The 13,708-nt window shown below is 44.5% G+C and overlaps 1 protein-coding gene across 6 annotated transcripts in view; it reads left to right on the top strand.

The window, feature by feature from the left end:
- KCNQ2 (potassium voltage-gated channel subfamily Q member 2) overlaps window positions 1–13,472 on the top strand; it is a 70,381-nt gene extending 56,909 nt beyond the window's left edge. For 3 of the 6 annotated variants that reach the window (XM_062589020.1, XM_062589018.1, XM_062589017.1), the window contains 5 exons: window positions 2,721–2,944; window positions 3,330–3,438; window positions 3,965–4,096; window positions 11,892–12,015; window positions 12,753–13,472. In XM_062589020.1, the coding sequence (XP_062445004.1) occupies window positions 2,721–2,944; window positions 3,330–3,438; window positions 3,965–4,096; window positions 11,892–12,015; window positions 12,753–13,472 (1,309 nt within the window). Of the gene's footprint in view, window positions 1–2,720; window positions 2,945–3,329; window positions 3,439–3,964; window positions 4,097–6,080; window positions 6,189–11,891; window positions 12,016–12,752 lie in introns of all 6 variants that reach the window. The other 3 variants (XM_062589016.1, XM_062589015.1, XM_062589021.1) reach the window with 2 other exon arrangements.
- Window positions 13,473–13,708: the final 236 nt, after the last annotated feature.

Genomic DNA, 13,708 nt, shown 5'->3' with positions numbered 1-13,708 from the left:
TCATGTTGTCTGTGTTAAACCAAAGGAGTTATATCTTCTGTTGTTTTTTTTTTTCTCCAAGGAGTGGATACTCAGGGGAAAAAAAATACACAGATCTTAATTTTTCATGAGATTTGTAGGAGATTTTTTAATGAGGAAGAGTTTCACACCTCATGGTATTAGGCTTGAAACCTTTCTCTCATATTCCTTGCGAGTTCAGCGCTTTCTTTTTTTTTTGCCTTTTGTGAGTCTTGCAAATGTTTCCCGCACATCTATTGTGAGAGTGGAAGAGGGGCCACAAAGACCCCACTTTACTCATTGATAGGCAACTGTTTTTTCATATGGAGGATGTTCAGTTGTCATTTAGATCAGTGATGGGAGCAGCTCGTTGGAGAATGAGGCATTAAGAGATTGCTTTGAATTCTGAATATTGCTGTTCTGTTGATTTATATAGAACCTATTTTAGAAAAGACTTTGTTGTTCAAATCATTAATACTACTAAAATGCAGTAGATTTCAGGAATACACTCATTTAAAATAAAATAAAAAAAAATCTGAATGACCTATTTAGAGGCAAATGTCAAACACAATTTCAATCTGACTTCTGCTTCAAGAAACCCAGGATAAGAATTGCTTTTAAGCATTTGACTTATCATAGACAATGATTTTGGTAGCACCAGGGCCTAAGGTTACGTCCGGAAAGGTATTTAGGCACATACATGTTCCTAGACTCCTATACCGATTTGTACCTCTGATCTGCTTTCCGAAATGCTGGACATCTCTTAGCCCATGGGCTTCAACTGTGCTTTGGAGGTGTGCAGCACTCTGGAAGTGAAACCTCCAGTATGCTACGCAGTTTCATGAAATTAAAAATACATCATTTATTGGGTTAATTCTGCCCTTTTTTATTTGCAAATTGATCACAGACTAATCTTATTTTTTCTCAAATGTTATCTTTCAACTTGAGATTGTTGTCCAAAAAGTGACCAGGAGTAACTGTCAATCTGCAGGGCAGGAAGGGATGTTCCTGCTCAGCTCCGGGGGCTCTGCGTGGGGCCGGCAGTCCCTCCCCAGGATCAAGTTGAGCAGTGCAGAAAAATGCTGCCTAAGCACCTTTCTCTTTGTGTAAATGTTCAGTGTTTCACAATGTAATGTGACTCTGTAAAAATAGCACCTTCTTACTCAACAGATCTGCTCCCTGTGTGTCTCCAAGTCACGTCATCTTCCTTTACTGGCAAAAACAAATGTCTGTTCCTGTCAGCACAGTACAGCTGATACGGCTGGGGAAAAGGCAACTAGACTTGACTTTGCCTCAAGTATCAGCAGCTAAATTCTAATTGAAGAAGCTTTGTTGCCAGTTTTGGGGGCAAAGGAGGATGGTTTGTTTATGAGTTTTAAAGTGGCATTGCTGAGAGACAGAAAAAAAAATAAGTCTTTGGTTGGTGACCTGGAAATTTGATGTGGAGGCCAAAATTCCTGTAGTGTTCTTCCCTCAGATTGAGTCAGATGATTTGCACCAGAAGGATAAGTGGTTACTGCAATAATAGAGAGTACTTGGAAATTAAATCCATGTTTTGACTCAGTTTTGATTTGCCGTATGTAAGCCAATAGCTATGTGTGCAAGTGTGTTGCAGTAGCTGTCTAATCTCAGTTAATATATTTTGATAATCAATTGCTATTTAGAAAAAAATCAAATTACCTAAAACTATTTGCAGGTTGGTTCTGCCAATGCTATCTCTGTAAAATTTGCCATTTTATAAAGTTTCACAAAATCTTTTTCTTTTTTTGCAATTTTCATGTGAAAGTTTATATTCTTCACTTGATGAAGGTTTTTAATTTCAAATTTTGGAAATTTGAGAATAAGTAAAGCCAGCTTAGAAGACCATTTCTCAGTGAGATTATCTCTGTTCCAAGAGTGATCTTCTTTTCAAACAATAATCAGCATATTTTTAAAGAACTAGCATTCTAACAGAGAAACAACAACAAAATGCAATATTCTGAAGTATTTAAAATTTTGCTGGAAATATTTATGACACCAATACTACACCTGCAGATCAATGTTAGTTACCTTTTAGATTGAATCTTTTGAGGAAATATAGGACTTGTATATTTAAGTATTCACTTAAGATTTGTGATGAGAAAAAGATTAAACTCTTCTAAAAATATAAAAAGGGCAGATTATATTTTTTGGAGGGAGGAAAGACGGGCTATAAAGAAGGGGACAGGACGGGTCTGAACGCTAGAACTGAGCTGTTTCCAAGCAACGTTAAAAGTTGCAGGTGAAGGCTTTTATTAGTGTTTTCTTGTTGGCTGTAGGATTTTGGAAGGCAGTTGTGAAAGAAAAGCTTCCTGGCTCCTGATCGGCCCCGATCAGTGATTTAAGGAATCATAACCTCATCGTTTGATGTCATTCTGTCCCGCCAGCCCTAGCATCCCACAAGGGGCTTCTGTTTAAGTCCTCATTATTTCTTCTCTCTTAATGATCATTGCCATCTCACTCATTGTGGTGGACACATTTCTACAGCGCTTTGTCAAAAAGCAAAAATCAAATAAAATGATTTAAAATAATATTAAAAAAAAAAAAAAAAAAAAAAAAAAGTACCAACGGCCAAGCTATATCTCACTGCTGCTTCGAAGCGCTCTTGGTTTCTAATGGCTGGTGGGGAAGGACTGCGTGGTTTCCAGAATGACTCCTCCTGCTGTCTCCTTTTTGTCTTTGTTTCACCGTGTTTCTCTGAACAGTCAGAAGGTCAGTTTGAAAGATCGTGTGTTCTCCAGTCCCCGCGGTGCTGGCACCAAAGGGAAAGGCTCTCCACAGGCTCAGGGCATCCGGAGATCCCCCAGCGCTGACCAGAGCATCGAGGACAGCCCCAGCAAAGTGCCCAAAAGCTGGAGCTTTGGGGACCGCAGCCGAGCCCGCCAAGCCTTCCGCATCAAGGGCGCCGCGTCGCGGCAGAATTCGGAAGGTGAGACCTTGGGGTGGCCGTGTGGGACCGCTGGTCCCTAGCCACCCTCTCCCATCCCACCTAGAGCTGTGAGCAGCGGCATTGGCGTAGGACTTTCCCCTTGCAGCCCTTCAGCTTTGAGGATGGTAGGGGTATAAACAAGAGAAAAAAAAAATCACTGCTAACACCCAGGTAGTATTTTAAGCGTGTAGGGATGGGGGAGAGGAGCGATCAGACATCTGAAGCACTTTGAGACAGATAGAGCACTGCAGGATGTCACCTTAGCCTGGCTCAGGGAAAGGCGTCGGGGGTGCTCAGCAAACGCGTCCCACTGCCGGCGCCGCGCTCTTCCTTCCCGCGCAAGTCGTGACGCCCGGGCTCTTACTCCTCTCCCTCTCGAACCCAGAAGCAAGCCTCCCCGGAGAAGACATTCCCGATGAGAACAAAAGCTGCAACTGTGAGTTTGTGACGGAAGATTTGACGCCGGGACTGAAAGTCAGCATCAGGGCAGTGTGGTAAGAGCGGGAGAGGAGGGCGGTGGTCAGGAAAAATAGAGAGTAGGGGAGGGGAAAGGCAAAAAAAAGGAAATTTAAAGTGGTGGAAAATGCTGCCATCTCCGCGTTGCTGGCTGTCTTTCCCCTGGTGGGCTGCCCTCCTTCCTAGAAAATTCTGTGAGAAAGAGTAATTTTTGCTGAGGGAAGGAATAAGTGGAGAAACAGGATAATCCCCTGCAGCGATCCATCCCGATCAGCGTTCCCGCTGGCTCCGAGCTTTAATGCTGACGTTGCCAGAAGCGGGGCAACGGGGTGGCTCGTGCAGCTGGCGGTCCGAGGGGCGTCTGCAGCCTCCCCGCGCAGCCAGACCCGCGCCGCGGGACCCTTGCAGGTCCCCCCGTTTCCTCTGCCCGCTGCCGCATCCTCTCCAAACCCGCAGTGCCGGGATTTGTTCCATTTTCCCTCCAGAGGAGCTCCCCGCGGTGTTTTTTCTGTCGCGAAGCAGCTCGGAGACTAGCTTTGCCTCTTCCTCTCTGTCTCCCTGCAGCATTATGAGATTTCTCGTCTCCAAGCGCAAGTTTAAGGAGAGCCTTCGGCCCTATGACGTGATGGATGTCATCGAACAGTATTCGGCTGGGCACCTGGACATGCTCTCCCGGATTAAAAACCTTCAGTCCAGGCAAGAGACTCCTCTGTTTGCTTCACTTTTTCACTGCTTTTGCTAATTGTGGAGGTATTGCCATGATAGACACACTTTCCTTTGCAGCTGCAACTTATTTTCTTCTTCTTAAGAGAAAGCCTGGAGGAAAAGATTGGTGCTTGTGCCTAGGACTGGTGGAGATGGTGGTGGCAGGGAGCACACATAGAGCAAGCAGTGGTACCGCGCCAATAAAACTGCCTTACTGCCCGCTCCAGGACTGCCCTGGGAGCTCCCGAAAGCTCTTCTCCCTCTTCCCCGCGGTGTTGGTACCTGCACAAAGCACAGTGCTTGAAACGCATCCTCCCACAGGGCTTCCTTTAGCAGCTTCTGCTGTTACAGTACATCACGTAGGTAGGACAGGGTGTGGGCTGGTGCGTATCTGCGCTGCAACACGCTGCTCCCTGCGGGATAGCAAGCTTCAATGTCATGGTCCAAAGGGGAATATAGCTTATTTACTACCTTTCTGGGAACGATACAAAATAAGTCTGATATCCTGGTGTTCTGAAGCTCCTCTAAGAGCAGAGGTGGCAGTGATGATGCAGGGATTTCCTGTAGGGGTTTGGTCCTCTGAGCTGTTTTAGGAGGAACCCATCTGGAGCATGGCCTGACAAGCTTACGTGCAGAAGGGAATTTCACATCTGGACCCACTGAGGTAGCTGTGGTTTAAGAGAGCTGGATTTCAGCCTGTGTGCTGAAATGGTAAGGGCAGATGAGTTAGTTTTAATAGAAGAAGACATGAAAAAAGGGGTCTCAGGACTGGACAACTGAGAGAGAACTGAGAAGGGCCTTTTAAATTTTGATTTCCATGATGATCACCAAAATATTTCTCCCTAGAAAGAACAGATGAATGTGATTCCCTCAGCAGAGGAGCTGAGCTAATTATTTTAATCTGACAACTCGCTCAGTCCTCCATGTCCCACCTTGAGAACCAGGCCCCAAATCCCTGCCAACCCCACAACTGTGTCCGTTGAGCAGATCAGTGGTGGGAAAACAAGCAGAGCCAGCACTCAGCTTTGGATGCACTGACCATCCCAGCTGAATGGGCACCACAAGATGTCCTAGTTGGCTGTCGGGTGCTAAAACTGGAATAGGGCAACCTTCTAGACAAGAGGATGTGCACGTGGGACGGCTGTGGCACAATCGACCAGCCCTAGTGTGAACGTGGGGTGCATCCATCAGCCTTGGCTTGACTGTAGCCCGAAAGGCAGTAGCACGGTGCGGGGAGGTTGTCATAGCACAATGCAGAGGAGGGCAGCATCTGTTGCTCTCCCTTTTTTTCAGCAAGCAAAGCAATGTGTTCTCCCTGCCAGCTCGCTCCACGGGGCTGGTTGTGACCTCCCTTAGCCAGGGGTGTGTTGGATGAAAGCTGTATTCGGGCCAGTTTCTGAGATGTTCACATGCACTTTCCTCTTTAAGCATGAATGCCTCTGTCACTGTGGTCTGTGTGTAACGTGCTCTTTTCAGTACTGTGCCTGTCTTGAGTCTCATCATGACACATTCCCATCTATGGATGTCTTCCACCCGTTGAGTTACAAAATCCTGCGGCCTGTCTCGTTGACTCCAACGGCTCTTGCTTTTCTGCGCTAGTGAGGACGTGTTATCTATCACTGTGATTGAAAGAGAATATATGCTCTATATCCAACTGTTTCAATGGGATACTGCTACATAAATGCAAATATATTCCAGAGGGTAAAGCATGTTTCCTATTACGTGTCGGGGGGAGTCTCCTTGTCACGGGTAGTGACAGGTCTGTGCTCCCCACTCTCCGAATCTTTCAGCAGCAACCAGGCGATAGAGGAGTGCGTTCTGTTTCGAGCGGAATATATTTTCAAATTCTCTCTCTTTCTCTCTCTGTCATTCTGTTTTTCAGTTGTTTCTTTCTGCAACTTTCTGACCAACTTTTCTCTACATGTTGCTTCATTATGCGTTTTGCTGGTGTCTTTTTTCTTATTTACTTTGCCAGGATAGATATGATTGTGGGTCCCCCGCCCCCTTCAACTCCCCGGCATAAGAAGTATCCAACCAAAGGACCCATGTATTCTTCTAAAGAATCTCCCCAATACTCGCCTAGGTTAGGATTCACCAAAATGCCGCTTTCTCTGGTTTTTGCATTTGCTTAATGTCAAACCCCTTTCATGCCAATTATATGACGGCATAGATCGCTTAGCAATGCGGCTTGCTAAATCACGACTCAGAAGGGCTTTCTACACTCGATATACTCTGATTTACTTTCAGTAATGGGCTCTCACACTAGGCAAGCCAAGGTGGGGGGGGAGGGGGAGGGAGACATTCATACAGTCAATAACCATCAATTTCTTCAGTAGCATTTTTTCAGTCTTCTTTTAGGTGTTTGATAGCAAAATCGCATCTTTTTCTAATCTCATATTTTATCAGATCGTCCTCAAATGTAGAGAGATGGAATATTTCCCCACAAAGCCAAAATAAACTGAACTGTCTACTTTCTAAAAGATGAAACACTTCACATCATGTGCAAGCAAAGGAGCCTCTGCAGCTCTTTGTACTTGGAGAGGAGTTTATTTCAGTGGGCAATGAAGTGTTTCAAACCTAATAAATGTCATGGTCTGTTTTTCTTGCTGATTCAACTCTGCTGACCATAGAGAAAAGATTGTGTTAAAAACATTACAACCATGTATTTAATGTTCAGAGAATCCTGATTTTGCATGCAAAAAGAAAAGCAGGAGTCAAACCCAGCCCTCAATCAATAAGCGAGATTTTTTTTCTCATTGCCTTTATTAAGTCCTCACCCTGGGTAAATCTGTGCCCCTGACTTGACTCTGAGGAGCCTGTTTGAGGGCATTCCCTGGTGAGGCTGGTCAGGGGGGCCGTGGCAGGCTACAAGCTACGTTTTCACCTTGTCTCAAAACCCCCAGGGCCCAGAGGCAGGTGCAAATATTTGACAGACAGTCATCTTTCATGCACAAATAACAGGTGGTTTTTAAATGCAGCAATCTTAGCCTCAGATATTTTTTTCTAAATATACTTGTCCTCGCTAAAAGCTAATACATGACAAATCTTTTATTTTCATTTAAGCAGCTCTGAGTAATCTTCGCCAAAGGAATGTGAGTAAAAAGAATATTGAAAGCTTACTTTTTGCCACTCAGCTAGCTCAAAGATTAAATATATAGAGAGAGAGAGAGAAAAAGAGAGAGTGAATTTTCCAGAAGCACCAAGCTTTTGGTGGAAAATTAAAAGATGCTTTTTAAAACATTAAAAATGCTTTGAGAAATTGAGGAGAATGCATTTCTCCTCCCTCCAAACAATGAGACCCAAAACTAGTCTTTAAAATGAAATAAATTTCTTATTTGTAGCAACATTTTGATATTACTATAAAAATATGCATTCAGATGGATTTTGTTATATCTACATAGAAAGTCAGGTGTGCAGCAAGTCTTCATTAGAGGTGCAATTTCCATATGAAACCTTGCACCTCACACACTGAATTGGTGATTGATGGATGCTAGGAAGGACACCCATATAGCCTCAAAAAGGAGTATTTATTCTACCAACTCCAATTCTCTTACAGTTTCAGATTAATGTTAATGCTTTTATTTTTTCTTCTGTTTTTGCAGTTTATAATACTTAGTGCCAGTTCAAAAATTTGTTTTTTCATGCCCACTAGGCTCCTGGGACATTAGGGAGTTTCCTTATAATTTCTCCCTTTTTTTAATGAATATTCTAATATCTTCCTTACTGAGCTGCAGTTGAGAGGCTGCAAAAAGGAGCAGAGCACAGAAGGCTGCAGGAAAGGCCCCAGCACGCTGCAGATGGCCGGGTCCTTTTCATGCCACGTGGTACCCAGGCGCCACACCAACCTCTGCCTTTTCAATTGCCAAATTGTTTAGCCAAATGCTGCCCAAATCAGGACAAAACATCCAGTGAGGGAAGAGAAAAAAACCGAGTGATGCCCTGTGAGCTATCTCAGCCCAGTGGGCTGCACCAGGGGCCCAGGTCAAGCGAAAGGTTTATGTGGATAACTCGCAGTGAAGGCAGCAGGATGCTGATGTCTGTTCACGGCCGTAATTTGGTCGGAGGTGTTTGCTCCATGCTGTATGCACAGAGAAGCTGGAATAAATTCTCCTGTCCAGCTGATTTAACACAGACCTATTTTGAAACAGATGCAACCTCAGCTGTAATATTTAGACATTAGATATTGATCAAAACATGTCTAGAGCAAACTTTATTGTCAAATAAGAAGGTAAGTAGCCAGTCATGTGACCTGGATGAAGGGGGTTTGGCTTCAATGCTTGGATTGTGTAAAAAAATATAAAAGAAAAAGAAAACAGAAAAGAATTGAATATATATTCCCAAACACTTCATTTTTATCTCATTTGAGCCGTTTGACCTTTTGATGTCTGCTTCTGGCCCAAGGGTGATATACTACACCTCTTTGCATGTACTGTTAGCATGAAGCGTAATGAAGCATGAGAAAACCTGCACTGTGGCTGATGCAAGATTTATTTTTATTTTTTGTATCATTAGAAAGAAGGAAAGATCTCAAAGTCCACATCAAAGAACAACCCTCTTCTCTCTCCCTCCCAAACTAAGGGCGCGGCAGAGCCTGTCAAAGGCACCAGATGGTACAGTTTGTCATGCATCGTTAGAAATCTTTGAATTTTCTTCTGCCACAGAGGGAAGAGTAGGGAGACGATTCCTCCAAAGCCTCCACTGAATTCTTCCCTACACGTATGTGTATTTGACACAGCCAAGATAGGAATTGGGAAGGCAGAAGGCTCCCCACAAAATATGGTGCATAAGTGGGATTTGGCATCTTTGGGAAGATTTGTGGTCCCTTGTCACGCAGTAGGAACATACACTTTCCACCACTGCTTGCAAAGGTTGACTATATTCTATATCCATCCTTTGAGCTTTGCTGCCCAATTTACACAAAACCTTGAACTCTTTTCTAGTGGCTAAAAGGATCTCTTGCTCTTTGCTGATGGCTATGTCCTCATGGTGCCTAGGTAGGCACAGATGGGTTAGGCTAGCACAGGCAAATTCCTCTCATCTCCTGTTTTATCAGAGAAGGCACAAATGAAATCTCCATATTTTGCTGAAGGTAGGAATATTCTCCCCTGGTTTTTAGCTTCTACTTTGGGAAGCAAAGAGAAAGGAGACCTCGAACCAGTTTCTCCATCAGCCTTGCGCATGAAGTGGGCCAGGAACCAAGAGAAGTGCTCAGTTCACCTTCATTTGCCCCTCTGTACACTGAGGTCAGTGTCCTGCAGCTTTCTACTGCACTGTGCTTGGTTTAGACCATGCCCCCGAGGTTTCTTAGCTGCAGGAAGTGACCACTTTAGCAGTCAGGATTGGCTTAAAGCATAGAGATGAAGTGAATGGTCCTGTCAAGCAGGATTGCACCTGCAAAGACTGAAAGGCTCTAGTATCAATGGCACAGGGGCAAGGGCTTCTGAATGCTTTAAGGGTGAGTTCAGTAAAGGGCTTTTAGCCCAGTTATATCACAGTAGGTATACAGGCAAGTCATGATCAGCCTGAAGGTGACAGAAGAAGTCAGCACTTTATATAAAATACCAGTGATCACTCAATCTGTGAAGTGCCTCCAAGTCTGCTGTGCTTCATGTGGGTCTTGTGAGGCCCACTTGCTGCATAACTCTTCTCTTAAGGACACGGAAGAGAGTAGAAGTTCTTCTTCAACTTCTGCAAGAAATAGGGTTGCAAAAGAGTATCTCTACTATTATGGTAAACCACAGCATGTCTACATTCGGATTTGCATTCTCTGTTACAGTCTGTCCTGCCTCCCTTCTGTACTCAACAACTGTTAAAGGACATTTCATTCTCATTAGTGGACACGTTTCAGTATTAGAACTGTGCTAGATGTGATAGGAGGACAGAGAACCCTCTGTTTTTTCTCAGCCTTCCCAAATACCCAGTAGTGATAAGACTTTGGACCTCTTTAAATGCATGCTCTTTGTTTTACTAGTCTACTTGCTTGTACATACAGGAGAGGAGTTCATACAGTGACTGTACTACGCCTTGACTTGTGATTCCAAACCCAGGTAGCCCGAGGTATCCTATTTAATACCTCTTTGCTTACATAGTAACAATATTGTTGTAGGATTTCTTGTGATGTATGTCACGTCAGTAATTGCATCCCTTACGAGGAGTTCCTGTACATGTGAATAATATGCTTCTCCCATTACAAGAGAGAAATAAGGCATGCATATTCTTCACACTTGTAATTATAGCACTTGGTGCTCCTTGTACTCCTGCGCTTATATTGCTAAGCAAAGGATTGAACATGACTTTTTAAATAGAACAGTATTCTGTCACATCCCTGCCCAGATGAAGTATCTTCTGGGATCAAAGATAAACTCCAAAGTTGGCTTGTATTTTCTGTCTTTGGTGTGCTATGTTCATCCACTCCATCTCTTTGAGCCAGAGCTTCTGGTGGTGTAAACTGCTGTCACTCTAATATAAGCCAAGGGAGCCACACTGGTCTATACCCACTGATACCTGTCCCTTTATGTCAGCAGCAAATGTGTATATTAAGGCCCCATTAAATGTAAAGAAAGTAGATGGCTGTTTTGTTGGAAACAGCCTCACGTCTCATTCCTTTCCTTGGTTTTTGTTTGTTCATTTTCCCTTGTGTGTCTGTGTTCAGCTCCTTCCTTTTCCTCCTTCTGGTGCATGGATCCATGGCCCACACGGCAGAACTGCATAAGAAGCATTTTGAGTTTTCCGCTCAAGATACCTCAACCTGGTTCCAGTCAGATTAATTAACCCTTTCTTTCCCTGCCACCCTTACATTTGGTGCATTATGCAAGAGTAAAGTTTGCCTGGCTTAGAATTAGCTTATAAATCGGGCTACCATTAAGAACATGATCCAAGACTGAGTTGCTCTCCTGACTTTTGAGGGATGAAGAAGCTCCAATGTTTACTCTTCAGAAAATCTTGATTTGATGCCCCGTATAAAACTGACTTCCAGCCTCTAGTCTGGTTGTGTCATCCTTCCTCCTCTGTAGGTGGAGCTGTGTATCAACCCAAGTATTCCTAGACTAGGAACTAGGAATTGCAAATGTAACGTGTAACTCAGTGCCAAGCAACATGCCCAGTAGCTTTAGCTACTGATTTGACAGGTGTGTGTCCTCTGCTGCTACTGGCTTGGAGTCCTGCTGATAGAAAATTTCTCATGATACACCTGAAAGGTGGTTAAAAAAGAAAAAAAAAAAAACAGTTTAGTAACAATTGGTACTTAATGACCAAATTCAGCTCTGATGTAATTCCACTGAAACGGTTAGCATTACATCTGTTTGTTTGAGTCTTAGGGCAAGAGTCTCATTTACTTGGACATGAGAATTACACATTTACATTTGCATTGAGGAGAGGAAACTGCTGCAGAGACTGAAAAAGAATATCATAGACATATGCTAGGCTTGATCTTGATCTTCCCCCAAAATAATAATTTCTCAGTACAAACAAAAAGTTAATTGATTTGGAAGAAAGCCAGTTAAAGAAATTATTTGCAGTGGGTAAATTTACTGTGCATAATGTGCCAGATTTTATCTGTATAAACAGAAGTGGATCATTTAATACTCTGCTAATACCACTCAGAATTTTGCATCTAAATTAACACTTCAGTGCCACTCCGTGTCTGTTAGTAATTTGGAGTGATAGTTGGGAGAGAGGCTGTCGCTTTGTCCCGTGGAGGGGCAGCGAGCAGAGTCCTCCTTGCCTGCTGTCTCCGACTGACTCCAGGTCCTTTTCCGGGGGTGGGGGGATTTTCTGATCCCGCTAGAGTTGACCAGATCGTTGGGAGAGGATCCTCAATGACGGACAAGGATCGGACCAAAGGGCCGGCAGAGGGGGAGCTGCCCGAAGACCCGAGCATGATGGGCAGGCTTGGAAAAGTTGAAAAACAGGTACATTGGGGCTGGAGGGATTTCTTGTCAGAGGGTATTGTATGTACTGTGTTGCTTTGCTGGGCTTTTTTTCCCCTGATGCGATACTGCCATTTAGAAAAAAAGCTAAGCTAAGAATATCTTGAAAAAACCCAAGGAAATTATGGAACAACATTAGATGTTGTAGAAAGCTTAATACTAGTCACAAAGCAGATTTAGGCACTTTGGAATCTGTCTCTTACAGACTTCCTTGTTTTGTGAGCCTACCTGGAGTCTAAATTATTTTTGAAAAACAGAGCTTTGGTTCCATTTCCATCTGTGTTCTTTTGGACACCATACCCTTAACCAAGATGTGTTTCACACGTCTGTGAGCCTGACTACTGTAGCAGGTGAAATTTCTCCCAGAATATAAGGCTGAGAAATCCCCATGACCATCTGAGCCCAGACAAGCACCAAAGACCATGAGGAGCTGAAAAGCACCAGAAGGATGTGGTTGTCCTCCAGCTTTCCTGGAATTCAATGCATGTCTCAGATATCAGAGAAGCCGAAGGAAAACGCTACAAACAGATGGAGAATTAAAGTTAGCTTCAGAGTAGGACAATTAAATATTTACTAAAATCCCAGTTTGGTAAAGATCAGTGTGGGCAGAGGTCTCCCAGACCCCTGTTTATACCTAGATGGGGTTGGAAGTCGTTTGTACACAGGATGTCAACTTGCTTCAACCAGAAACCTGTAACTGCAACTGTGATGTTTTGCAGGTTCAGTCGATGGAGAAGAAGCTGGATTTCCTGGTGAACATTTACATGCAGAGGATGGGTATCCCACCAACAGAGACAGAGGCCTATTTTGGGTCCAAAGAACCAGACCCAGCACCTCCCTACCACAGCCCTGAAGACAGCAGGGAGCACATCGATAAGAATGGCTGCATCATCAAGATCATCAGGTCCACCAGCTCCATGGGTCAGAAGAACTTCTCTGCTCCACCAGCCCCGACTAACACATGCCCGCCTTCAACATCGTGCCAGCAGCAGGCCTACCAGCGACAGAGTCACGGCTCCTCGCCCGTCGGAGACCCCGGCTCGCTGGTTCGAATCCCACCTCCGCCTTCACATGAGCGCTCCTTGTCAGCGTACAGTGGTGGGAACAGGGCAAGTGTAGAGTATTTGAGGAATGAAGACATTACAACCAAACACCACGAGAGTGCCATGAGAGACAGCGACACATCAATCTCCATCCCCTCAGTAGACCACGAGGAACTGGAGCGCTCTTTCAGTGGCTTTAGCATTTCCCAGTCCAAAGAGAATTTGGACATCCTTAACAACGGTTGCTATGCAGCCGTGGCCAAAATCAGACCCTACATTGCAGAAGGGGAATCGGACACCGATTCTGACCTCTGCACGCCCTGCGGCCCTCCTCCTAGGTCAGCCACGGGCGAGGGACCTTTCAGTGACATGGGCTGGTCAGCCCCCAGACAGTGAAGCCTCCTAGCACCCGCCGAGCCAAGTCTGAGCAGTGGCCAGCTGCCCACTCAAGCTGTCCATGTGCTGAACTTCTCAAGGGGATTGACAGCTAAGGTTTTCCTCCATCTAGGACATCCTTAGCTGGTGGCTATTTTCTTGCAGCTTACTCTGGGGGGGCGGAGGGAGCAGGTCTGAGCCTGCATTTGTGGAAGAGGCCACTGTGGTGAGCTAACTGGAGCCTTGAAGAGTCTGGA

The sequence above is a fragment of the Rhea pennata genome, chromosome 16 (genome assembly GCF_028389875.1).
Source record: "Rhea pennata isolate bPtePen1 chromosome 16, bPtePen1.pri, whole genome shotgun sequence".
Lineage (NCBI taxonomy): Eukaryota > Metazoa > Chordata > Aves > Rheiformes > Rheidae > Rhea > Rhea pennata.
The sequence above is the reverse complement of the archived record's forward strand: the minus strand, read 5'-3'. Positions and strand labels throughout refer to the sequence as shown.